At 37.7% G+C, this 27,995-nt stretch overlaps 2 protein-coding genes across 2 annotated transcripts; both read left to right on the top strand.

Moving 5' to 3' along the window:
* The first annotated feature begins 4 nt into the window (after positions 1 to 4).
* myo7ba (myosin VIIBa) lies at positions 5 to 21,910 on the top strand. Its single transcript, XM_083568401.1, has 48 exons — positions 5 to 104; positions 433 to 474; positions 678 to 779; positions 867 to 1,016; positions 1,614 to 1,798; positions 2,548 to 2,669; positions 2,797 to 2,939; positions 3,029 to 3,142; positions 3,226 to 3,379; positions 3,498 to 3,574; positions 3,669 to 3,788; positions 3,908 to 4,050; positions 4,155 to 4,365; positions 5,227 to 5,362; positions 5,464 to 5,627; positions 5,713 to 5,853; positions 6,000 to 6,158; positions 6,326 to 6,418; positions 6,503 to 6,597; positions 6,685 to 6,769; positions 6,894 to 7,112; positions 7,235 to 7,444; positions 7,615 to 7,827; positions 7,933 to 8,100; positions 8,402 to 8,701; positions 8,868 to 9,028; positions 9,121 to 9,247; positions 9,338 to 9,457; positions 10,133 to 10,306; positions 10,402 to 10,629; positions 10,887 to 11,054; positions 11,174 to 11,291; positions 11,386 to 11,512; positions 11,690 to 11,841; positions 12,122 to 12,303; positions 12,905 to 13,023; positions 13,226 to 13,380; positions 13,818 to 13,971; positions 14,403 to 14,558; positions 15,313 to 15,418; positions 15,499 to 15,612; positions 15,713 to 15,800; positions 16,180 to 16,286; positions 16,428 to 16,613; positions 17,065 to 17,181; positions 17,270 to 17,353; positions 20,962 to 21,081; positions 21,340 to 21,910. Exons 2-48 carry the CDS (start codon positions 457 to 459, stop codon positions 21,430 to 21,432), a joined length of 6,678 nt encoding a protein of 2,225 aa, XP_083424527.1. The 5' UTR covers positions 5 to 104; positions 433 to 456; the 3' UTR covers positions 21,433 to 21,910.
* A 917-nt stretch (positions 21,911 to 22,827) lies between these two features.
* Positions 22,828 to 27,615, top strand: gpr17 (G protein-coupled receptor 17). Its single transcript, XM_083569922.1, has 3 exons — positions 22,828 to 23,238; positions 25,436 to 27,022; positions 27,107 to 27,615. Exon 2 carries the CDS (start codon positions 25,438 to 25,440, stop codon positions 26,461 to 26,463), a length of 1,026 nt encoding a protein of 341 aa, XP_083426048.1. The 5' UTR covers positions 22,828 to 23,238; positions 25,436 to 25,437; the 3' UTR covers positions 26,464 to 27,022; positions 27,107 to 27,615.
* The last annotated feature ends 380 nt before the right edge of the window (positions 27,616 to 27,995 follow it).

The following is a 27,995-nucleotide window of genomic DNA, read 5'->3' as shown; positions in this document are numbered from 1 at the left end:
CTGCTGGTAAAGGAAACGCCTAATCTCACCACCTGATTCTCACTGGGAGTACAAGTCAACGATCAGAGACTTTCCCCCCATGGGCAGTCTGTCAGTAAATACAGGTAAAGTTGCAATTTAGTTTTTCCCTTGTGTTTTTAAGGTTTTCATTATAAATGTGATCTATTCTAAATTATATGTATTTAAATATTTCTAGATATTATTGGATATTTGGATATTTGTCATATTCTGCTCTTTTGGATATACAGTAGTGGTTCTGGTTATGTAAATATTTTGTATACGCTAATTTATCAAATATATAAATGCTTTGGTTTACAGAAGGGCTGGTCTTGTGATTTCAAGGAGATGTGTCGGTGTGGATCATTTCATATAAGGATATATTTTAGAGTTAAATTCTAAGTGATTTTTATTTATTTTTTTTATGTGTTGTAGCCAGGGGGAGAAAACAATTCAGTCATGGTGGTCTTAAGACAGGTAATTATTCAAATGTAATTAGTATGTTTGATAAATATGAAATTATTACTTGTATGTAAAGAATCTAATTTAGACTAATCTAATTAAAGAATCTTAGAGGATTTTTTGACACGTGAATGTGAAGGAAACATGACTAATGTTGCTTTGCATGACTACTACACTCTATAGTTTGACATTTTCTCTTATTTCTAATTTTGCTTCAGGGTGATTATGTGTGGGTGGACTCCAGCTCAGGTGTGCCAATCGGTGCTGAAGTCAGAATTTCAGAATCTGGTCAAATTAAGCTTATAGATGATGAAGGAACGGTAATATCACACAACAAAAACTCTATTAATCTATTGTGTCAGTTGTGTGATAAAGCTAAATGTTCTATATCATAATATGTATCTCAGGAGCACAAGATCAAGAAATCGGACAGCGCCCTGAAGCATATGCACGCCTCTTCCATTAATGGCGTAGATGACATGATTCGGCTGGGTGATCTCAACGAGGCTGGACTGCTCAGAAACCTTCTAATTCGCCATAAGGAGGGAATAATTTATGTGAGTGACAGACAGATACAAGTGTAACAAAAGGCAGTAAATTAAACACAGTGTACAGTTTATTGAATTAATGAATGACTTCTTCCGTCTGTGTAAGGCCACTCGCCTGCTTGTCACAGACTTTGCCCTCAGTGGTTAATAGCAGGTCTGTTCATCTCCATAGGAACAAATATGCCTTTGTTTGTTCAGAGACTCACACTGGCTGTGCCAGAGTACTGCATTATATCTCTGTAACTTTCAGTACTTCCTTATATGTAGTTTAGTTCCCATCAAGAGAGCGAGTGTCCTAGAAAATGTTTTTGTTTAGAGGAAATGTTTTATTTTTAGTTTATTCAAGATTCACTACACTCAATGAAGTAGTGGTTGATAATATGACAAACAAAGCTGACATTAAAACATAATAAACTAACAATGTTTACTTTCAATCAGCAATGATTGAAACAAACAGCAATACATGTATGGTTTTCATAAGTCCATGTGTGTCATTTGTAATTTTATTGGACAATGTGTCTATTTACATTTATGAAAAGAACAAGCAATCCTTCCTCGTTTACATTAATTAAACCCACGACTGTATTATATGTGCTCTTTTATTAGACATACACAGGGTCTATTCTGGTGGCGGTGAACCCGTACCAGCTGCTGCCAATCTACACTCCAGATCATGTGCAGCTGTACACAAACCGTCGTCTAGGTGAAATGCCCCCACATGTCTTCGCCATCGCAGACAGCTGCTTCTTTAACATGCGCCGTAGCTGCCAAGACCAGTGCTGCATCATCAGGTCAGGCAAACACACACAGATCTCTACATTAGTCTGAAGTCATCCTTAACATTGCTTAGGTATCAGATGGGGAGTTCTGTTTCACTGCCTTTAACCAGCAGGGTGATGTCTTACACATGGATATCCTTTAGTGCATCTGCACATGCATACTGAGTCCTCCATTCCCCCATTCATGAAGTAACAGTAGTCTGGGATTTGCAAAATGTATTTTTCTATCTTCTCAACTTTTACGTTACTCACTGTGCACCATGGAACTACAGTCAGGTCTATAGAAGTTAAATGTGGACAAATCAAACATTTGTTTACTTCACTAAAGCAAATACAGAAGGTTTACACAAACTTAGAGGTAAGCCTGAAAACAGGAGGGCCTGATTAGAGTTTGGCAAAAAGATTTTTTTTAAAAAGCCCATATGGTTATAGAACATCTTATAGACAAGAAAGATAATTATAAATACAATTTATTAATGAGTACTAAGTTAATTATCTTCATGTGCAAAGTGACATAATTTTGAACAAATACAATTTCCCCGTACATTTTTGCCTTTGCTATGCATTTTGGGACACATGAACACATACATTAGAGTATATTAAAGTGAGAGACACTCCCATGGCCCTTTTTCCCCAGTGTATAGAATCGAAGTCACTTCCCTTGTTCAGCTGTACAAATAAGCTGGTTGAAATTGAGCTGGTGAATCTTGTATATTTGTGTCATATTCCCAGCGTGCATTGTGTGTATTTGTGTATGCCAGTGGGGAGTCTGGTGCAGGAAAGACAGAAAGCGCCAAACTGATGCTGCAATACTTGGCGGCTGTGAGTGGGCAGAGATCGTGGATAGAGCAACAGATCCTTGAAGCGAACCCTATACTGGAAGGTAGTCATTTGACCTTTTAGACTTGATTTAGTAAAAACAAAATAAAGGAAATTTTATTATGTATCATTGAGCTTTTTTATAATGTAGTGAAAAAAATATTGGACCGAAAAGAATCTTTTGTGTCTAGCCTTTGGAAATGCAAAAACCATTCGCAATGATAACTCAAGTCGCTTTGGGAAGTATATCGATATCCAGTTCCGTAAGGGAGGAGCCATTGAAGGAGCCTGTATTGAGCAGTACTTACTGGAGAAATCACGTGTCTGTCGACAGGTAGACCATGACAAGAAAAAATTCATTAACATTAAAAATGTTGCCAGTAAATGCAGAGTTGTGTAAATTACATTTGAAAACCTGCCCAGGCTCAAGAGGAGAGAAACTACCACATCTTCTACTACATGCTGATGGGCATGCAGGCTGAAAAGAAGAAGATTTTGTCTTTGGGTAATGCTGTGGAGTACAAGTTCCTGACCATGGTATGGTGATATCACACCACTGTTTTCATGAGTGCGTATATAATAATTTGAATAATAACTAGAAATTGCTATTTTAAAATCAGGGCAAGTGCACTTCCTGTGACGGGAGGGATGATATCAAGGAATATGCCCATTTTCGGTCAGCCCTGAAGATCTTGACATTCACAGAAAACGATTCCTGGGAAATTCACAAGCTGCTTGCTGCCATCCTCCACCTAGGCAACATGGAGTTTGAAGGTGAAGAAGGTTTTTAGTGGTCAAGGGTAAAATTTCACACAAAAAACATCATTGAATGTTCTCTGAAATAAGCCAGGACAGTAGCATTCATATTCAGGATTTCTGTTTTTTATTTCAGCCACAATTTCAAATAATCTGGAAGGTTGTGATATTGTCACCTCTACCCATTTTAAAATGGCTGCTCAGTTGTTGGAGGTAATTCTTAAACAAACTTGTATTAAAAGTATTCATTCTAGTGAAAGGCTCTTTCAACTTCTGTGGTTAACTGGTTTCATTTGTTTCTTTGTAGGTGGACATAACAACTTTAGATGCAAGTTTGACTCAAAGGTCTTTCATGACAAACAGAGAGAGTGTATCTAAACCACTTTCCTCAGACCAAGCAAGTGATGGCAGGAATGCCTTTGTAAAGGTACAGACCCATAGAATGATCAAATAGAAGTAATTCAATTACACATCTGTTCCTTTTTCTGTTAGACTTAATAGAAATCTTTCAGTACTGCTAAGCACATGATAAATCTTTTGGCACAGGCCATCTATGGAAGACTGTTTGTGTGGATCGTGGACAAAATCAACAATGCTATATACAAGCCACCCTCTGAGGAGTCCCCTGGTACCCGTCACTCTATAGGCTTGCTAGACATCTTTGGATTTGAAAACTTCAATCAAAACAGGTTTTGTGAAAAGAAAAATGACACACATTCATTGATACTATTTGTCTGATATTCAACTTGTATTATATTTTCTTATTCTTATTTGTGTGGTCTCTTTCTTTCAGCTTTGAACAGCTGTGCATTAACTTTGCCAATGAGCAGCTCCAGCAGTTCTTTGTGAAGCATGTCTTTAAGATGGAGCAGGAGGAGTACGCCCAAGAGAACATTGTCTGGAAACACATCGACTTTGTTGATAACCAGGGTACCCTCGATGTGCTGGCTAACAAACCTCTCAACATTCTTTCTCTTATTGATGAAGAGAGCCACTTTCCTAAGGTGCAACATTATATGATGTTTAAGATACAGATGGTGTCTTCTGATCTGGGCGTTGATTATTCAGCTAGTTAAGGAAGGAATAAAAGATAATGGGGCATGTATGGAAATTAATGACAAATCATGGGATAGTGCTAAATCAAATGCAGACTTATTTATTTATTTACGTAAAACAGCATGTCCTGTGGGGTTTACAATGAATCTAATTAAAAATGTATTAAAATCATAATAACATGTAATGCTTCCTAACTATTTAATGGCGTTTTATCTGTTTAATATTGTGATGACAGCAAAACAAATTTTATTATCACTTATACAACAGCAGCTATAAACAGATACAAGAGCTCAACATGTAATGTTACTGATGAACCAGAAAGTACAAAGTCTTCTCTCTTAAAAACTTGTTTATGACAGAAAATTTACATTAACTCATACGTAGCACTGATAGACAGGTCTCCTTCTATTAATGTTAAATTATATTGTAATATCTACGGAAGAAAATATTATCTTATAAACTATATGTTTTCTTTGTCAGTAAAGAAAAAATTTTATTCATTATTAGCTTCAGTTTATAGAGATCACCTGCCACATCCAATTTCATTTGAATGATTTGTAACTATAAAGAGGATTACATATTAGATTGAGGGCATAATTGGAAACAAATATAAAAATAACCTGGAGATTCTATCAGGGCTGCTGTTTAAAAATGTTCCTTCAACACCTTTTGACCAAATAGATTTGAGAATGTAACAGCACTATAAAGTACAATTCATTAAATTGTAATGACATTAAACATGGCTTGCTTTGCAACTGTGTACTGTACTGTATGTGTAAATTTCTACTGCTTCTACTGTACTGTACCAGGGCACAGATGCCACCTTGCTGCAAAAGATGTTTCAGTTCCATGGGAAAAACAAAGTCTACATTGCTCCTAACCACAGTCATAAAACAAAATTTGGAATCGAGCATTTTGCTGGGCCAGTTTATTATGACTCAAAAGGTAAATGGAAAAATTATTATTTATGACAAATAATGGAAAACTGTATTGGATAAATTATTAAAAAATTATAAAAAAATTATTTAATTCCTCGCTTCTGCAAGGTTTTCTGGAAAAGAACCGGGATGCTCTCAGTTCAGATCTTATTATTCTGGTGGACACTTCTACCAATCAGCTCCTGAAACAGATCTTTCACAATGATCTCTGCACCAATGGGAAAAGCAGCAGAAACCCTAAAATGATGATCAGCTCCATGAGCTCCACACGGGTATGTTTAAATTAGATTTCATGTTGTTTTCTGTTAATAGGATACATTGATAGCCACTTTGGTGCTAACGCTATTGCCCTTTCAGCAAATGACAGACAATAAGAAGCGCATGCCCACGTTATGTGGACAGTTTCGTCAGTCTCTGGACTCTCTGATGAAAACTCTGACTGCATGCCAGCCTTACTTCATTCGTTGCATTAAACCGAATGACTTTAAGAAACCCATGGTAATGTCATTACAAAATAATTCAGTAGTTTTTTTTGTTGTTTTAAATGTACAGAAACAAAATTTAGTTTTGCTAGTAAAATGGAATCAATGTATTATCAATTATCAATGTATGTTTTCCTTCATGCTGATTTCTGTTTGATCCAGCTGTTTGACAGAGAGCTGTGTCTGCGTCAGCTGCGCTACTCGGGCATGATGGAGACCATTCGCATCAGGAAGGCTGGTTACCCAATTCGTCACACCTTCAAGCAGTTTTTGGATCGATATCGTGTCCTACTCAACTCTGCCACCTGTGACCCAAAAACGGTGAGAAATACTTGGATGTTTTTAATCTTAGTGGTCAGAGTTTAAAAAATGCAGAAAAATGTACAATGTTATTTCAACCAGCATTGTTATTTGCTAGCATATCACAAAGTAAAATAACATTAACATAATTATTTGATAACATAAAATAACATTTTTCCCTTTTCCAGGAGAGTGCCAGGGTATGCAGTGAGAGCATTTGTAAGAATGCGCTCAGTGCTGGCGATGACTGGAAAATTGGCAAAACCAAAGTGTTTTTAAAGGTAAGGTAATGTAACATGTCATGACCAATCTTTGTTAATGGTGATTTACTACCCAATGCTTAAATCTTTCAAAATGTTTTACAGGATTTCCATGATACTGTGTTGGAGCTAAAACGTGACAAGGCCTTGAATGAGAAAGCACTCATTATCCAGAAGGTCCTGAGAGGATACAAGCACAGGTAAGCTGTACCCAAAAGCAAATATATATACAGTATATGTAGATGCTAAAATCCCTTCTCTCAGTATGCTAATGTTTTTGAATGCAGGAAACAGTTTCTTAAACAAAGATCAGCAGCTGTGGTTGTGCAGAAATACTGGCGTGGACACAAAGGCAGAAAACTTTATAAAGTGGTGAGATATCAGAGGTTGAGCATAAAATGGGCTTAAATGGTCATCAATAGAGTTGTGTTTGAAAAATGTGAAGGTTGTCAGCATTTCTACAATGTGGTGATAATTCTGATGATCTGATGCACAGGTCCAGTTGGGATATACTCGTCTTCAGGCCACTGTGCGCTCACGTCAGTTATCTCGCCAGTATGAACTGGAGCATAAGGCCACTTTGCTCTTGCAGGCACAGATCCACACTTACTTTGCCAGAAAGGAATGGAGGCGAAAGAGAGCAGCTGTCATCCTCTTACAGGCTCAAGTCAGAGGGATGCATGCCCGGAAAACCGTTCAGAAGATGAAGAATGATGTGTGTTATTAACATTAGAGCAGTGTTCAACACCTTCTTAATTCATGTTGATCAGTTTTCTTCTTATGTAGTACTGACTACTGAAAAAGTCATATTTCATTCATTATGTTTGTGGTTTGTAGGCCTTTTTGTCACTGCAGGAGCGCAGGGCAGAAGAGATGGCTGCTCTGGTGAGACAAAAGAAGCTAGAGAATATTCTCCGCCAAAAGAGAGAGAAGGAAGCTGCTGAACAGTCCATAATAATCAATGATCAGGAAATGGTGGACACAATCTTTGGCTTCTTGCCCAACATTGTGGGAGGGCAGGAGGGCCAGGCACCTTCTGGCTTTGAGGTCAGAAGCAAATATTTTAGATTGAATTGTACCTGTGTATCTAACTTTGAACAGTTTTCCTCATTCTTTTTTAAATTGGTTAATGTTAATCACTACAGTGTTGTTCATCTTAGCTTTTTAATAAGTGAAGTGCTATTTTAAGCTAAAATAATCCAAATGTTTGTTACTAGGATTTAGATGGAAAGCGGACTGTGTTGGAGGAAGTCGACTTGGATGATGCTCCTATGGTGGAAGAGCTTCTTGAAGAAGACTATGATGATCTGGATGAGTACTCGTTTTCCAAATTTTCATCTATGTACTTCCAGGGTGCTGCTACACCCACTCACATCCGCCAGAGACTGCGCCAACCACTGTTGTTCCATGAAGAGGAAAATGATGTGGTGGTAAATCAGCTTTTTAGTTTATTAATCAGGCAACAGTTTGGGAGTGCTGCTGGACATGGTGTAGCAAACATCTAAATATGTGTTTAATTGAGATGCTCTTTTTAGGCTTCTCTAACAGTGTGGTGGATCATCTTGAGGTTTATGGGAGATCTTCCTGAACCAAAGGCTCAGAAATTCCCAACAAGGAGATCAGCATTTGCTGATAACTCTCTTCTGCAGGATGTGGCATCAAGGCAAGACAGACGTCTCAGCCACATGGTTGGACTGGACCAGGTAATGAGAAACTCTACTTGTGATTTAGAAACAAAACATGATTACAAAATTCAATTATTTTGCATTTGTATAGTTCCTTCCTTTAGTTTACAGAAATGTGGGTGAAGATTGTAGATTCCTAATCAGACATCCAGTGGCGAAAAAAAACAACTTACATGGGCTTTAGATTACACTTTTGATTACATATTGTGTGTATGTGTGCGTGTGTGCGTGTGTGTGTGTGTGTGTGTGTGTGTGTGTGTGTGTGTGTGTGTGTGTGTGTGTGTGTGTGGATGTGTGTGTGTGTGTGTGTTTCTTTAAGAAACTGTTGAGAAACAAAAACATACAGAAAGATTCTCCAGGCCCAGAAATGCCACCTCAGAGCAGAAAGCCCTCAACATTCACAGATATGCTATCAGGAAAAAGGAAAACATCAACCATGACAGAAGAACATATACCAACTGGGAAGGCTACCTCCAATACACTGGAGGGTCCCAAAAACAGGAAGTCCTCTCTCTTTGTTGATCTGCTGAACCGGAATAGAAAGACATCCACAATGCTAGATGGAGGGTCATCATCAAATAGAAAGGCTTCCCGAAAACCATCAATTATCGAAGAAGAGGTATAGCACATATAACTGTTTAATTGACCTCTTAATATGCAAAACCAATTTGTTAAGTAAATTAAAATCTTTAGTTAGTTAGTTATAACCTTAAGAAAATGATCACACCTGTCTAAACAAAGTGATAATATTCACTATCCTAACTCATCCTTTTTGGTATAAATAGTCAGAGGATGGCTCTGAGGTTTCCAAACTACCAACTGTACAAACTATAAGTGAGGAAGCGGAGAACATGATTGAGGAAGGACTAACCCTGGACCGTCCACTCACATCTCTTGAAAAGCTGCACATCATTGTAGGATATGGCATTGTCAGACGAGACCTGAGGTGGGCAACTTTTCCAGAAATACTGTATAGGTTCTTCTGTAGCACCGAGTTAGTGAAGACACATTTATACATACTGGGATTTTATTTCTTAGAGATGAGATCTACTGTCAGATTTGTAAGCAGCTCCAAGAGAATGGGAATCGCAGCAGTTTCTCTCGAGGATGGATCCTTCTTTCTCTGTGCCTGGGCATCTTTCCTCCCACTGAACACTTTATTAAGGTGAGGCAGGCACTCACACCTCAGTTATAACATAGATAAGTGAACTTACTTAAGTCATAAGCAGCTAATTAGTTACTTTTCTACATTCAGTACCTGCAAAGCTTCATTCGACTCGGCCCTGCTGGATATGCTCCATACTGTGCAGAAAGACTGAGGCGCACTGTGGCCAATGGCATGCGTGGAGAGCCTCCCAGCTGGCTTGAGCTACAAGTAAATAGTGATTTATCATTTATATTTCTATTAGTATTTTTTAAAACTATGTTCTCTTAGAGAACGTGACTAGTTCATTAAAATGTTTTCCAAATGGTTCTTCTTGGAAATGTTTTTTGAAAAGGAAAATGGCCACATGTTGGTGCCAGTATAATCCGTAGTTTGTCCAAAAAAGCATAATTGGCAGTGCCCTAGGGACAGAGAGGGAGGCAATGCCTTCTTCTGTCAATCAGATTAACACTAGCAAATTGTGTATATCTGTATTCAAATGCATTGTATATAAGCGAAGGTTGTTAATGTTTTCTTCAGACATGTTTGGAGCACTGTGATGGAATAAATGGAGCATTTTTTAGAAAATGTTATTTTAAATCTATGCATGTCTTTCAGGATGTAAAATAATCTAATTTGAAAATTTTATATACTGCTATAAATGATACAATTATTGTCATTTCTCAAACATTTATTCATTTTAATATCGCACTGTGGGAATGCATTTGCATGATGTACTGTACAACTTATTCTAGAGTGTGTGTTCCCCATCATTTTGGGCCATAAACACCTTTTAGGCTCTAAACTAAAGATGAAAATCCTTTAAGAGACATTGTAATAACCCAGTTTAAAATCTACTTTGAATAGCACAATCAACGTTTTACTTTTTCTTTCATTTTCAATTAGGCAACCAAGACTAAGAAACCCTTGGCCATTTCTGTGACTCTTATGGATGGACAAACTCTCAGTCTGCCCGTGGACTCAGCATCTACTTCTAAAGAAGTTTGCCAGATTCTCTCACAGAAAGTTAAACTACAAGACACATTTGGCTTCTCTCTATATGTAGCTCTTTATGACAAGGTATATTATATCTCTTGTCCATAGTATTATATATTATAACGAATGTTATCCTGACCAGGCTACTCAAGTAAGGAATGCTCTCGTGTGCCTTTAAGGTGTGGTCTATCGGCAGTGGACACGAGCACGTGATGGATGCCATATCACAGTGTGAGCAGGAGGTAAGGCGGAAGGGTGGACAGGAGCAGCACGCCCCTTGGCGTCTCTACTTCCGCAAAGAGATCTTCACCCCCTGGCATGACTGCAGCATGGACAGCACCAGCACAGACCTCATCTACAGACAGATCATTAGAGGACTGAAGTATGGAGAGTACCAGTTTGAGAAGGTGAGCTAGTGAACATGGTTTGACACCATTTGATGGCACATGGAGTGATAGCATTACATTTTGTTGGTGTGGGGTCACTCACAAATCATTCTTGGTTAGTGACCAAATTTGTTACAGTTTTATTTCCAAATTATAAGAATGGTTTCTTTTATTAAAGATTTAATTAGAGTTTAAATGGAGGAGAAAAGCTTGATATATATTTTTATGTTTGATTGATGTGTTCGGATATAAAAAGAATATTAAACCGTTTGTTACAGGAAGATGTAGTTGTCCAGTTGGCGGCAAAACATTTCTTTGTGCAGTATGGGTCAGATGACAGTATGGAGAAGGCTAAGAGTGTTGTTCAGGATTGTGTTCATCACAAATACCTGGAAGACAAATCAGAGGCCAAATGGATCCAGATGGTCCACACAGCACATGTTCAGGTATGGGAGATGTTTAAATGCTCATAATATTTTGCTTGTTGTCAAGAAGTTGAGCAACTCCTCAAGTGAAGTTTTAGCTATAGAACAGTAACCACTTAGGTTTTACTTTTGTCTCTCAGGGTCCATATATAAATTCCTCAACCAAAGCTGAACATGTAAAAGCAGAAGTGGTGGACTATGCACGGCAGAAGTGGCCAATGCTCTTCTCAAGGTTCTTTGAAGTTTCCAGGATATCAGGTAAACCAATTTTATTACAAATAAAATGTGTTATTTTTAATAAACTTGCGCATCAAAGTATATTTTCATCACAACTGATATTTAAAATCACCAGGTCCATCCTTTCCCAAAAATAAATTTATCATGGCTATCAACTGGACCGGAATAACCTTCATGGATGAACGTGAGAGGAAGTTTTTAGAACTCTCCTATCCAATGGTGAACGCCATTAACACCAAGAGGTAGATTGTTCTACAAGGAATATAAGATTATGTCTTTAACAGACCTACAATTATACAAATACAAAAAATACACTTTAATTAACATATTTAACATTTGATTTGATTTTGGTTTGCCTGGCTTTTTTTTTTTTTTTTTTTTTTTTTTTTTTTTTTGCCTCCTTCTCTTCCTCATTCTAGAAGCCAGGCTGTGTGTCTGCATACTCTAAGGGGAGACTTTACACTAAGTGCAGTCAATGCTGGAGACATTGTTGATCTGATAGTTCTGTTCCAGGCTGGTCTAACAAAGCGCTCTCAGTATGCTGTAGCTCTGCAGGAGGTCAACAGGCAAGGTCAGTTTTCTCCAACCTTGTCAATTAACATTTTTTTATTGTTATTTTCAACTGTCACTGATTTCCTAAATCTATCCGCATATGCTAGATTTCATGCAAAATCTGTCCAGAATATGGACTAACTACAAATCTCAAAGTACTTAAAGTACTTGTTATTGTAGTGGTGCATAAAGATTATATATAATAGCAACTAGCTGTCTGACTAGCATTGCCTAGCATTGTGCAGCAGCAATATTTTGGCAGCAAAATATTCAGTAGCTTTTTTTATATTCTCTTACAGATGATCCTACCTTTCTAAGTTTCAAAAAGGCAGATCTTATCCTCCTTATTAAAGACAGTGAATTTTCTTCCAACCCTGGCTGGGTAAAGGGACAGAATGAGCGAACTGGACAAAAGGGGGCAGTACCTACAGATGCCATCTACATTCTACCTACTTTCACTAAACCCACTAATGAAATCTTGGTAAAAATTCACTGATTCATTCACCAAACATACCACAAATCTACAACATCTTCCACAGGAATCAATTCAATTCAATTCATTTTAATTTGTATAGCGCTTTGAGACAATGAACATTGTCTCAAAGCAGCTTTCCACAGATAATGTGGTGATTAAAAGTGAATATGTTCTTTATAAGTAAGTTTGTCCCTGATGAGCAAGCCGGTGGCAATTGTGGCAAGGAAAAACTCCCCGCATAAGCAAGAAACCTTGAGAGAAACCAGAATCAAGAGGGAACCCATTCTCTTCTGGGTTGCACCGAATGTCCATTTATAGCAGATATACGATGTTGTGGGATACAGTGATGATGATCAGAAGCGAAAAGTAGTCCTGAGTCAATGTAGCAGACTGTTGACATTAACTACAGTCCAATCCATCCTCGCCCGTTCTTACTCCGGAATTTCATGAAGCCACCCAAGGTGTTGTTGAGAAACCGTCCCAAGCTGCACAGAGTGGCCTCAAGTCGAAAAGAACACTATCAGCAGACTATATGTCTTCTTGCCATGCAAACTATGTATTAAACATTGTTTATTGATTATTGTTTTGTTTTGTTTTTTTTGTCCAGAGTTTGCTCAGCATGTCCCCAGATCAGAGAACTAATATGATTAACGACACTATCAAAGGAACCATTGCGGACAGAGTACCTCTTGCAACTCTTAAAGAGTTCTCCATTGAGTACTTCAGGTATATCTATAAACTCCTCTCTATTATTCTCTTTTTCTATACAATTAAATCGAAGTTTTTTGGAAAAAAAATCCAAAGGATTTCCTCCTTGAAGTATGAAATTCTTTTACACATTTTTAACATGCAGTTTTGGGCAGCCAATTAATCACATTTACAATATACTTTGATTCAATGCTCTTTTTGTTTGTTTGTTTGTCCTCAGACCTCCCACCAAAGATGTGAACAGGCAGGTGATCTCAAAAAATGCAGCACCTGAAAGGCTATGGGCAAACTCCAGGGAGCCTATAAGACAACCCCTGCTTAAGAGACTGCTGGGGAACCCAGAGCTCAGCCATCAGGCCTGCCAGGCCTTCACTGATATCCTTTACTTCAGAGACCTGCAAACTATTATGAACCTGAGATAAAAAATAATTATAGTTTATATATCTTGTATAAGTCTTGTCTTATAAGTCACCACTTTGCAGGGTCTACAGTGTACATCCTATTAAATAAGCAAATCATTAATTATTATTATAGTATTAGTATTATAATAGTATTAGCATTAGTAGGCTGCATTTAAAAAAGTCCCTCTGCAGTGGCTGCATAAAGTAGGTTATGTTAAAATATTCATTTAATGAAACTCATTAATATTCTCATGATTTATTTGTTAAATCTCGCACAGTATCGTGATGTGGTTTTCTTGTTTCCGGAAAAGCTGCTTGAAATTTCCCACAAACTAAATCTGTGTATTTATTGGTGTAATAATACAATCATGCACTGGTTATATACATTTCCTTTACAAATCCTGCCTGTACCAATCCTAAAGTACATGGGTGACTATCCCACCAGGCAAATTCAGAGTCCACTGGAGCTCACAGATCAAATCTTTGAACCAGCCACTCAGAATGAAGCACTCAGAGATGAGATCTACTGCCAGATCATCAAGCAAATGACAAGTAATAACAACCGGTAAGAAAAACCACATGTTCACGAAGAACAGATGTAACATGTGGCTCTTTTATAACTGTCTCATTAAATTTAGTATACAAACTGACTGAATATTTTCTGTTGAAATTCCACATTTGCTGTTATAAAGGGACAGTTGCACATGGTTATGTAATAGCTCTGTGACCGCCAACCTAGTGATCATGACTGTATCCAGGGTCTTTCTTGGTACAAACCGTCTTCAAACTTTAGCCTGGTTCAAATTTCAACTACAGCTCTTTGTCATACATTTCTCCATCTTGAATTTTTTATTTATTTATTTTTTTCGGAAGCATTGGTGGCTAAACATATTTGACAAACTGCAATGCCACTAATAGTCTGCCTTTGTATTTAGTATCATACCAGGTGCAGTTAATTGACTTTAATTTACGTGTATGATGTATTCTGACTCTTAGGCACAGCTTGGATCAGGGTTGGCAGCTGCTGTGGATGTGTTGTGGTCTGTTCTCCCCTAGTACTTCATTGCTGAAACATGTACAGCGCTTTCTGGATACTCGGCGGCGGGAGCCACTGGCTGCTGACTGCCTGCGCAGGTTGCAGGGTGCTCTAAGGTATTTAAGATTCAAGAGTTTATTGTCTCATGTGCACCTTACAGTGGAATTCCCACTTTGCAGCAACCTCTGGCATAATATTCATACCTTCATTACACACCATCAACAGTATAGGAGACCTGTTTGGGTTTAGGTTAAATTCATGATGAGATCATATTGATTGGTGAATAGCTATACCTAGTCAAGTACATCCAAGTATATACATGTATCAGAGAAACTAAATTAGTCATGGAAACACTTGATTGTGACAAACCTTGCCATTAAATTCCACACCAGTAAATTTATAAAACTTGTGAATGGAGGCATCTTTCAGGCTGTGATCTTTTACACTGTGGCCTTAGAACTAAAGCCCTGGACTACATCCCTAAAAGCATGTTTGGAATGTTCCTCTACCAATGCATTGTAAAAAAAGTGACCAAATCATTCTACAATTTGATCCCAAACACAATCATACTGCTTAATTAAAAACCTAGATTAAAATCAGAGTCCATACCACTAATTTCAGCCTCGTCAATCTTTAAACATGATATCATTGTGTGGACATATCAAAATCTCTTTGTGTGCAATGTTCAGAAATTGTACGGCATAATCCATGTTAGTTAGTAGTGTAAAAATCTGTGGTAAAACATTTCATATATATAAAGCTAAAATAGCAAGACAAAATATACAACACAGATATTTATATGTTTGATATTATGTACGCGCTATCTACAATGCATATTGCATGAGGACTGTATGTGTATTCTTTCTCTAGAATGGAACCCAGAAAGCTTCCTCCTCACCAGGTGGAACTGGATGCCATTCAACAGAACCGTGTTAAGATCTTCCACAAAATCTTTTTCCCTAATGACACAGAGGAGGTAAGACACATTGTTCCATAAATGAACAAATAGATAAACATGGGCACTGAGTATTGATGAGACACCTCTTTTCTAAACAGTCATTTGAAGTTGCAACTAACACCAAGATCCGAGATCTGATCAAAAGTATTGCCACTAAACTCAGGCTGATCTCAGATGATGGCTTCAGCATTTTTGTAAAAACACCAGACAAGGTATGTTTTAAGATCAAGGTCACTTGTTTTACCTACTTTCATAAAGTGTAAGTTTCAGCATCCACGTTAATCACCAGCTGCTTTTCTTCATATTGGTCAGGTTCTGAGTTTAAATGAGACAGATTACTTCTTTGATAGTCTGAGACTGATCACCGACTGGTCCAGAAAAACTAAGATGGTGAAGGATGGTAAGTTCATGTAGAATAAAGGCTCAGCTCAGCTGTCATGACTGTTTTGAATCTAATGTATTTAACAAAAAATTTTAATTACAGTATAATTCAATAAAACTTTTTTCTATGTATCCTGAAAATAAGACTGTAAATAATGTACACAAATTCGTCACACTGAATGCACATAAAAAATTGTATTGTCTAAAATAAAAGTTATAAACCCCTGGTTTTAAAAACATTACCATGGAAATAATCCATATGAATATATTAGGTATAGTGTTTGATTTATCTTTAATTGTACTGAAAAGTATTCCAACAATCTTAATTAAAAGCAAAATTCCCAGGTACAGTTGCAGTAATTATGCCATGTGCTTATATGCTTGCGCATAAACTGCAGGAGGACCTGTGAGCATTTCATACCAGGTGTATTTCATGAGGAAACTGTGGTTCAACGTAATCCCTGGTAGAGATCAGGAAGCAGATCGCATCTTCCACTATCCTCAGGTGAACTCCTTTTTTTTTTTTTATCCCAAACGCATGTGGTTAATCTAGTTCTAATTTGAGGAGGCTAGGATCTGTGGAATCAAACAGGGTAATAATGTTACCCATTATCTAATGTTCTAATCTAGTTCTTCTTGTACACAGGAGTTGCCCAAGTATCTTCGTGGATACCACCGCTGTACTAAAGAGGAAATGGTGCAGCTGGCTGCTCTTCTCTTCAGGATTAAAGTGGAAGATGATAGGACTCAGTTTGTCATGATCACGAAGATGTTGAAAGAGCTTGTGCCCAATGATCAACTGAAAGCCATGTCAGCTGAGGACTGGAAAAAGGTAAGATATGTTGGGATTATGCATCTTATTATCTCCTATTATACCACAGTGGGCAGAAGGCTCATTACTGATGGGCCGGATAGGGTTATTTTTTATAAAACTTGTTCAGTGTTGTTCAGGCCAAATCACTCATTTACATTATATGTCATTGTTTCTATAGTATAGTAACAACTGATACAGGGATTTAGTGGATGTTCATGTTTAATTGTTATTATTTGATGAAAATAGGGTTAGAAGGAGTCACCAGTAACAGTAATATATGTAGGAAGACAGGAGAAAAATCAGGATTTCAGGGCTTTATTTCTCAGTAACATAAACTGAATTGTTGTCTTATTTGGTTGTTGAGGGAAGGACCAGTTGTTATAATTTAAATCTGTTTCATCTGTCTTCAGTTTACAAATTTGAGCACAAATTTGATGTAATATGCCTTTCTCAAATACCTCTATTATAGAGCATTGTTGCTGTGTACAACAAACAAGCAAACATGACAGTGGATGAAGCCATGGTGGCCTTCCTGAAGGTCATCTTCAAGTGGCCCACATTTGGCTGTGCCTTCTTTGAAGTGAAGGTAAAGAAACGAGACCCAATTTCAGGCACCAGTTCAGAATTGTAATTTTGTGCATTAATATCTTGTGTAAAATGTTCTCTTGATGCAGCAAACATCTGAACCTAGCTTCCCTGATATTGTGAGGCTTGCCATCAGCAAACAGGGAGTTACAATCATACATCCGAAAACCAAGGTAAATGTATTTTCATTTAATTAATTCATGCTATGATCGGTCAAAAAAGCCAAAAAGCTGTTTGTTGTTCAGTTTTATATATATATATATATATATATATATATATATATATATATATATATATATATATATATATATATATATATATATATATATACAGTGAGGAAAATAAGTATTTGAACACCCTGCTATTTTGCAAGTTCTCCCACTTAGAAATCATGGAGGGATCTGAAATTGTCATCGTAGGTGCATGTCCACTGTGAGAGACATAATCTAAAAAAAAAAATCCAGAAACCACAATATATGATTTTGTAACTATTTATTTGTATGATACAGCTGCAAATAAGTATTTGAACACCTGAGAAAGTCAATGTTAATATTTGGTACAGTAGCCTTTGTTTGCAGTTACAGAGGTCAAACGTTTCCTGTAGTTTTTCACCAGGTTTGCACACACTGCAGGAGGGATTTTGGCCCACTCCTCCACACAGATCTTCTCTAGATCAGTCAGGTTTCTGGCCTGTCGCTGAGAAACACGGAGTTTGAGCTCCCTCCAAAGATTCTCTACTGGGTTTAGGTCTGGAGACTGGCTAGGCCACGCCAGAACCTTGATATGCTTCTTACAGAGCCACTCCTTGGTTATCCTGGCTGTGTGCTTCAGGTCATTGTCATGTTGGAAGACCCAGCCTCGACCCATCTTCAATTCTCTAACTGAGGGAAGGAGGTTGTTCCCCAAAATCTCACAATACATGGCCCCGGTCATCCTCTCCTTAATACAGTGCAGTCGCCCTGCCCCATGTGCAGAAAAACACCCCCAAAGCATGATGCTACCACCCCCATGCTTCACAGTAGGGATGGTGTTCTTGGGATGGTACTCATCATTCTTCTTCCTCCAAACACATTTAGTGGAACTATGACCCAAAACTTATATTTTGGTCTCAACTGACCACATGACTTTCTCCCATGACTCCTCTGGATCATCCAAATGGTCATTGGCAAACTTAAGACGTGCCTGGACATGTGCTGGTTTAAGCAGGGGAACCTTCCGTGCCATGCATGATTTCAAACCATGACGTCTTAGTGTATTACCAACAGTAACCTTGGAAACGGTGGTCCCAGCTCTTTTCAGGTCATTGACTAGCTCCTCCCGTGTAGTTCTGGGCTGAATTCTCACCTTCCTTGGGATTACTGAGACCCCACGAGGTGAGATCTTGCATGGAGCCCCAGTTCGAGGGAGATTGACAGTCATGTTTAGCTTCTTCCATTTTCTAATGATTGCTCCAACAGTGGACCTTTTTTCACCAAGCTGCTTGGCAATTTCCCCGTAGCCCTTTCCAGCCTTGTGGAGGTGTACAATTTTGTCTCTAGTGTCTTTGGACAGCTCTTTGGTCTTGGCCATGTTAGTAGTTGGATTCTTACTGATTGTATGTGGTGGACAGGTGTCTTTATGCAGCTAACGACCTTAAACAGGTGCATCTAATTTAGGATAATAAATGTAGTGGAGGTGGACATTTTAAAGGCAGACTAACAGGTCTTTGAGGGTCAGAATTCTAGCTGATAGACAGGTGTTCAAATACTTATTTGCAGCTGTATCATACAAATAAATAGTTTAAAAATCATATATTGTGATTTCTGTTTTTTTTTTTTTTAGATTATGTCTCTCACAGTGGACATGCACCTACGATGACAATTTCAGATCCCTCCATGATTTCTAAGTGGGAGAACTTGCAAAATAGCAGGGTGTTCAAATACTTATTTTCCTCACTGTATATACAGTGAGGAAAATAAGTTTCTGAACACCCTGCTATTTTGCAAGTTCTCCCACTTAGAAATCATGGAGGGGTCTGAAATTGTCATCGTAGGTGCATGTTCACTGTGAGAGACATAATCTAAAAAAAAAAATCCAGAAATCACAATATATGATTTTTTAACCATTTATTTGTATGATACAGCTGCAAATAAGTATTTGAACACCTGTCTATCAGCTAGAATTCTGACCCTCAAAGACCTGTTAGTCTGCCTTTAAAATGTCCACCTTCATTACATTTATTATCCTAAATTAGATGCACCTGTTTGAGGTCGTTAGCTGCATAAAGACACCTGTCCACCTCATACAATCGGTAAGAATCCAACTACTAACATGGCCAAGACCAAAGAGCTGTCCAAAGACACTAGAGACAAAATTGTACACCTCCTCAAAGCTGGAAAGGGCTACGGGGAAATTGCCGAACAGCTTGGTGAAAAAAGGTCCACTGTTGGAGCAATCATTAGAAAATGGAAGAAGCTAAACATGACTGTCAATCTCCCTCGGACTGGGGCTCCATGCAAGATCTCACCTCGTGGGGTCTCAATGATCCTAAGGAAGGTGAGAAATCAGCCCAGAACTACACAGGAGGAGCTGGTCAATGACCTGAAAAGAGCTGGGACCACCGTTTCCAAGGTTACTGTTGGTAATACACTAAGACGTCATGGTTTGAAATCATGCATGGCACGGAAGGTTCCCCTGCTTAAACCAGCACATGTCCAGGCACGTCTTAAGTTTGCCAATGACCATTTGGATGATCCAGAGGAGTCATGGGAGTAAGTCATGTGGTCAGATGAGACCAAAATAGAACTTTTGGGTCATAATTCCACTAAATGTGTTTGGAGGAAGAAGAATGATGAGTACCATCCCAAGAACACCATCCCTACTGTGAAGCATTGGGGTGGTAGCATCATGCTTTGGGGGTGTTTTTTTGCACATGGGACAGGGCGACTGCACTGTATTAAGGAGAGGATGACCGGGGCCATGTATTGCGAGATTTTGGGGAACAACCTCCTTCCCTCAGTTAGAGCATTGAAGATGGGTCGAGGCTGGGTCTTCCAACATGACAATGACCCGAAGCACACAGCCAGGATAACCAAGGAGTGGCTCTGTAAGAAGCATATCAAGGTTCTGGCGTGGCCTAGCCAGTCTCCAGACCTAAACCCAATAGAGAATCTTTGGAGGGAGCTCAAACTCTGTGTTTCTCAGTGACAGGCCATAAACCTGACTGATCTAGAGAAGATCTGTGTGGAGGAGTGGGCCAAAATCCCTCCTGCAGTGTGTGCTAACCTGGTGAAAAACTACAGGAAACGTTTGACCTCTGTAATTGCAAACAAAGGCTACTGTACCAAATATTAACATTGACTTTCTCAGGTGTTCAAATACTTATTTGCAGCTGTATCATACAAATAAATAGTTAAAAAAGCATACATTGTGATTTCTGGATTTCTTTTTTTAGATTATGTCTCTCACAGTGGACATGCACCAACAATGACAATTTCAGACCCCTCCATGATTTCTAAATGGGAGAACTTGCAAAATAGCAGGGTGTTCAAATACTTATTTTCCTCACTGTATATATATATATCTATATATATCTATATATATATAGATATATAATATATATATATATATATATATATATATATATATATATATATATATATATATATATATATATAGTTATAGTTATAGTTATATATAGTTGCATGATTTAAGAACATATTTGACATTATGTACTATTTCCATTTTGTTTTATTTAGATTTTTATAAATCAGTTAATAATTGTCTACTTCTCATTTTTAAGGATGTCCTAGCAAGACACCCATTGAACATGATTGCAAACTGGTGCAGTGGAAGCACATACTTCCACATGACTGTGGGCAATCTGGTCAAAGGAAATAAAATTCTGTGTGAAACCTCTCTGGTGAGTAATATAAAAACACTTGCTTCATTTGCATCCATGGCATCTGGCAGGCATCATTTTCCACAGCAACTTATAATTATCTCTTTTATACAACTGAGTAGTTAAGGGTTAAGGGCCTTGTTAAAGTGGCAATATGGTGGTGCTGGGATTTGCACACATTACCTTCTGATCAGAAATCCAACGTCTTAACCACTTCTCTAATTTTAACTAAATGTACATTTTGTAACTAATTGTTATGATTATTTTGTCTTTTTTAAGGGCTACAAAATTGATGATTTGTTGACATCCTATGCCAACATGTATCTGACCGAGAGGAGAGCCCCAAGAACCAGGAATCAGCGCTTTAACTGAATCCTAACCTAACCTGGAAAATAGAGGAAATCCTTTTATTCTGCTTTTGATTATAGTCTATTTCTTTATATTTGCCACAAACAATCATACAGTACATAGATAAACAAGCTTGGTTTGAATGTTTAAGGATATTTTAGTAGTTAGGACCTTTTTGCTGATTACGCAGGAAATCTTTTAGATTAGTATTCTCTTCTTTTGTTTATTGGTAAGATGTTTAAAGTGAGTCTATTGCTCTTTTTTCTGATCGTGTATTTATTTATTTGCAAATGTATAGAACATCACTATACTTTCTGTCACTCCCATTATGATTATATAACATCATATGAATTTGCTCATACCATGAATATTATAACACTGTGAAGTAGTAATCATTTGTTTCTCAGACTAGCAGTTCTCATTATAGTATATTTGCATGTTTATCTTAATGAAAGAGTTGCTTTGGTAAAAAATGGCCAAATAAAAAGAACATGATTCAGTCCTTTTTGCTTACACTGGCGCTCATTAATAGGATCATACACAGAGTGATGGGTGATGTGATGTGATGAGGAGTTGATTTCAGTTATTGTGCCTTCAAAAATAGAACTTTATTATTAACAGTGTCTGAGAACATTGAGGAGTTTTGTTGTGTACCAAAAGTAGACATGCCGGCTCTTCTGCTTTTGTGTGATTCTTTATTCCGGTTTAAATGGTCACACCACACTGTTTTGCTTCAGAGCAAAAACATGGGTACACACAGTATAAAGAGGGGGGGGGGGGGGGGGGGGTTAAATGCAGAGGCTTGGATGTAGACCAATTAAGAATTGGCAGTGTATTATTATGCAAAGCCAAGAGGCGGACAGGGAGCCTATATAGTGGCTTCATTCAATGAGTGAACTGTATTTGAATATCGATGAGGACACGCCTGATTAGAGCAGAAAGAGGCGATGTGTGCCTTACACAGCTGTGGCACTCAAGCAGAAAAGACAGATTATTAGCACTATTAGGCCTTCTTTACACATCTGTCCAAAGATCATGTGATGAGATTATTTTTACACTCTGCTGCCCCAGTCTCTGATTCTCTCCCAACACACAGCAGGCCTCAAAGCAACAAGGCCCCCAGCTTGTCTATGCAATCTTGTTTTTCTCTCAGCCTGTAGGCATTCCTTTACCATGAAGTGAGCTTCTTTTTTGGGGGGGGTGTTTCTCTGTCTGGTTTAAGAATGGATCATCTCATCAGCTCAATTTATAAACGGGCCTGTCAAATGCTGCCTCTGTCTTGAATGTATTGATATGCTTGTAGACTAAGGCATTTTAGTAGCTTTAAGAGGGACCTCGGAGCATGAAGCTAGACTCTGTTGCCATGGCACTGTGTTCGACCTCACATTGTAAAGGCATGCCATTATTCTGTCTCTGCCAAAATGCACCGCATCTTCTGACTCAAGCCTTTGTGGCTTGCACAAGTGGCTCTCAGAGGAGAATGGCATTGCGAAAAAAGACTGAGGTCAGAGGTCACGTCAGAGCCATCCCATCGGGCTTGCTTTTGTGTAATCAAATTTGTCGCGGGCACAAAAAGCGCCACAGTAAAATATCTGGAAAAGATTGCATTGCAAGGACGGAGCAGTTCATTCGTTCGTTTGCCTTGTTCTCCACCTGGTCTTTACTCCTCCACAAATGCTGCATGTAGCAGAAACTGCTGGATAACCCTTCTGCTCTCACAGCAGCTGTTAACAAACCTATGTTCAGAGCCAAACTACACCCTCTGTACTTTTCTCTGCGACACTCACCCTAGACTGCACTGCTGAACAGAGTCCAGTGGAACCGACACGGGTGAGTGTTGATCTCTTTCTCACTGGTAGTGTGTAATTGTTTATTTACCTTTGGTTTGCTTCTTTTTTTATCTGATATTTTTGGCTCGAACTATTAGTTTCTCAAAGTATTAGAATCTGAATGATAGTTTCCATCAAATGATCACAATGCAAATTGAATATAACAATGAACAAGTAGATAATGGAAAGAAAAATTATTACAAAATATTAATTTGCCCCTTAAGTTTCTCTTGTCTGTTTTCATGAATGTATTTAATCTGAACTTGTATAGACTGGACTGCTTATAAATTCTTTATAAATCTTTTTAAAAATAACTGGTTTTATAATTATAGAAGGCAAATGATTGTTTTCCTTGATTTGTTTATTTATTTTATATAAGTATTTTTTCAAACTCATTTTCATATAAAGCTAGCAACTCATTTAAACATATCTAGGCACACATAGTCTGTACTATAGTGTAACAATGTCTAATCTCTTAACATGTTTGAATCCAACTCACACATTCCATTTCTTTTGTGCTGACAGTTTTGCACATCTGTGGCAAAGTTCTCATTGGCTTCTTTTAATCATGTTCTAAAAAGCTTTTTCCCCCTCTGAAACTCTTAGAAACAGAGGTCAGAGGTCATTATGGCAGGTGTTCTGTTTTGGAGTGTTTTCTTTAGACAGGCAGCTGTCACACTATTGCATACTGTACTTTGTACACCATTCATGATCTTCCCCTGAGAAAATGGCTTAATGCAGAGTCCCACAGATTGCTTTAGGACCCTTTAATCATGTGCTTATGGACAAGAGCCATCTCTGTGCACAAAGAGCTCAGCTCACATACTCAGCCTTCTCTGTTTACAAGACCTGAGACTAAGGCTTTCTGCTGGCGGAAAAAAAGTACAATCCGGTGTAACCATTCTCCTGACAATAGAGTTTTGTAACTGTCTGATTTTAATTTGTCTCAATTACATATCGTTTTAGATCTTAAATATTCGCCCCCGCAATTACTACCACCCACTTCAACATCTTCACAACACAGACCCTAAAGATTTGAAACACTCCTCGATGCACACCCATTTCACAATTTTTGGAAGTTTTGATAATATTGATGCTTGGACTCCTCATTTTTCCTTAAAGCAGCAATAAATCAATTTTTAGTGTTTCTTGGCAAGAATCTTATTACTGGATGAAAATCTTTGTTTTGAGCCCATTTGATTTATTTTCCACTTATTATGTAAATAAAAAGAACATTTTACATGTAATGAATCTAGAGTGACTGAAACGGATTTTGCAATGTTGTTAAAGCATTGATGTCCTTCAGTGCCAAAGTCAAAATTTGGAACACAACTTTTAAAATAAGCTTTTAAAATCCCTACATCTTGATCTTGTAAATTGTTTTAGATTAATAATAAAAAAGGACACTGCAGCATACCCTGAGCTGAAAGCATCATGAGTTTAGTTGGAATTTGCCAAATGCAATTCTATCGTTATTAAAAATTTATGTTAGGTCTTAAGAAAAGTTTAACAGTAGTAAATTGTTATACGAATTTGTCACTGTAAGTTCTACATGATATTAGGTTGTGTTTACACAGACTATGTGGAACCATTAAAAAAAAATAGCAGGGTGTAGCACTGAAGTCTCAAGACAAAGGTGCAGCCTTCATATATAACCCACCATACGCCAACAACCATCTGCCTGCATCTGCACATTCTCCTGAGACCACATCTCCTGTTTCTCAGAGCTGTATCACTGCCAAATGCCCAAACATGCTCCTTCCTAAATTCAGCAAAGCACATTGAACACCAAAACATTCACTCCTTTTGGAAACTTCTTGTGAACTCTAATGCTTGCATTAGAACAGATTCTTTAGAGCGTAATTCTGACCTTGAAGAGAATCCTGTTGTTTTTAGATTTATTCAGTGTGCCAAAGTATGTGACCTACAAAACTGATTTTGAGCAAGAATGAGAACAACAATAAGAAATGTAGTGCTCACAGTGAAAGTCTAGAGAAGTGCTCTTTCTATAATGTGACATTTTAATGAAAACTCATTATTTATTACTTCAACTGTCTCAGGTTTAATTTTATTTCCAGAACTGCATGAGGTTGACGTGAAGATTGTAATATATTTGGGTAATGAAATGCCTTATAATATATTGCAGTAATTATTGGTTTAAGCAGCCATTTTTCTTTTCTCTTTCTCTTTTCCTCTAGCTATGATCATGGAGGCTTTTCCCACCGTGCTTTTCCCACTGCTGTCCAATCAAACGACTGAGAGTTGTGAGCCTGTAGACAACACAGTGGAGAATCTCTTCTTTGGCCTCTACTACATCATCGTCTTTCTCCTTGCACTGAATGGCAATAGCCTTGCCCTATGGATCTTCTCTCGTCAGAGAGGAGTCTCATCTCCAGCTAATGTCTTCTTAATGCATCTTGCTGTAGCTGACCTCTCCTATGTTATTATTTTGCCTCTGAGAGCCACATACCATTTGACAGGAGGTCATTGGCCATTTGGAGAGGTTCCTTGCCGCCTAGCTGGGTTCCTTTTCTATGTAAACATGTATGCCAGTCTTTACTTTTTGGCTTGTGTGGCTGGCGATCGATATCTTGCTGTGGTACATGCTGTGAGCTCACTGAAATTTCGCCATGCCCGGTTTGCCCATATAACTAGCTTTGCCCTGTGGGGTCTTGTAATTGTAGCCATGGCTCCACTATTGGTGACCCAGCAGACCATAGAAGCAAACGGGACCACGGTGTGCTTGCAGTTGTATAGAGAGAAAGCTTCCCAACGAGCCTTAGTATCCCTCATTGTTGCATTCACACCTCCTTTCCTGGCCACACTATCGTGCTATGTACTCATAGTGAACAATCTAAGAAAGGGTTTGAGGATGGAGCCGGCACTGAAAGTGCGAGCACTGCGTACAATCGGCCTGGTCATGCTCATTTACATAGTGTGCTTCCTGCCATACCATGTGAGCCGCGCCACGTTTATCCTGGGTTATGGACATCCTGATTTGTCCTGCCAGACACAGAGAGGTCTTGCCCTCGCTAATCGTCTCACCTCATCTCTTACCTGTCTAAACGGAGCTCTGGATCCACTAGTCTACCTTTTTGGAGCAGAGAAATTCAGAGGTACTATACAAAGACTCCTGTGCAGGGATAAATCAGGTGGATCTGCAGCTACAAGTGGAGATCTTAAGGGCACACATGAGAGTTCCTTAAGTGCAAAGTCTGAATTCTGAGAAAACAGCATTTTAATGTATATTCCAGTATATCCGGTTATCTATAAGACTGTTTTGTTCAATTTTATACTTTTGAGGTCTTTATATAATGAAGTTTTCAGACACTGGGTTTGGGTTTGTAGACATTTGAACAAAATTAAAAGTGTTCATTTTGCTGGTGTGTGATTTTTCTTAACCGGAAATGAAAAGAGGAAGTTATGCAAATGTCAAAGACATTAGCCAGTTAATTTTTTTTTCTTATAATTTGTCTGCAAGTACTTGTACCTAAAAATAAAAAGAAAGGAAAAATGTAACAGTATAACAATACTGTCCATTATCATCAAAAGTTACATTTTAATATATTTTTTTTAGTAACAGATGTGAGCAATCAGAAGACACATTTAATCTAACATTTCATTTAATTTACTAACAACAATCCGCTGACAAATTATATTTAAAGATGTTCGGCTTTTTGGAAAAAAAGCTTTTTGGAGTGCTCACAGCACACTGTTGTAGTTTGACAAACATTACATATTAAAAGAATTTATCTGACCTAACTCATCGAATTAATGGATACATAGTATATATATATATATATATATATATATATATATATATATATATATATATATATATATATATATATATATATATATATATATATATATATATATCTTTCATTACCCAGCATTTATATTTGTTATTAGCCATTACTTTTATTTCATTATCTTTATGTTTGCTGATGTTTAAGACTCAGTCATGTGTCATGTAAAGAAAATCACCACAAGGCAAAGGATATTGCAATGTCATAACAGCTGCTTTTGAAAATAACTATGTGCATATACAGATCATATAATCTGAGCAAATATTTGTTCAAAATGTGTTTTTAGCAATACTGTTGTACTAGAGCAAGCCTTTTATACTCTGCAGTACTTATGTAGCTTTGCAATTGTACATATGCATTACATAACACATTGTACCTCTTTTGATTTGATATATGTAATCACCTTGATGTGCTTATTTTGTCTCAGTAAATAAGAAGTTATTTATTGTTCCTTTTCATTGGAGGTGATGTTTTCGGCACTTATATCACTATATTTCAATATTGCTGTATAAAGCGTGCTAGATGCACCATTTTGTAATCATGTGTAAATTAAACCCTGTTATTTTTGGTTTGCTTTTGAAGAGTATTTTTTTTTTATGGAATTCACAACAGCAAAGTACATTATTGCTAATACATTTATATGTACATATTTACCCAACTCAATTTGGAGATTGTATATTGGTTGCAAGATGTCTCACATGAGTTTCAAACAGCAGTGAAGATTCTTACAAGTTTTTACATATCAAATGTTTTCCATTTTTGTTGTGTCTAACCTGATCGAGCCATGTGACCATTTCAGAGTAGAAATAGGATGCATTGTTACAACGGGTGAAAGATAAACGTCAGACAGGGTCGTTTATTAACAGCATGTGAGCTTTCACATGCACTCTCACACATTCTTCAGTCTGGCTATTGCTAATGTGTGCCCATGAATGCTGAGAGAAAGTGA

This window comes from Silurus aristotelis (assembly GCF_946808225.1).
Source record: "Silurus aristotelis genome assembly, chromosome: 2".
Classification (NCBI taxonomy): domain Eukaryota; kingdom Metazoa; phylum Chordata; class Actinopteri; order Siluriformes; family Siluridae; genus Silurus; species Silurus aristotelis.
The sequence above is the reverse complement of the archived record's forward strand: the minus strand, read 5'-3'. Positions and strand labels throughout refer to the sequence as shown.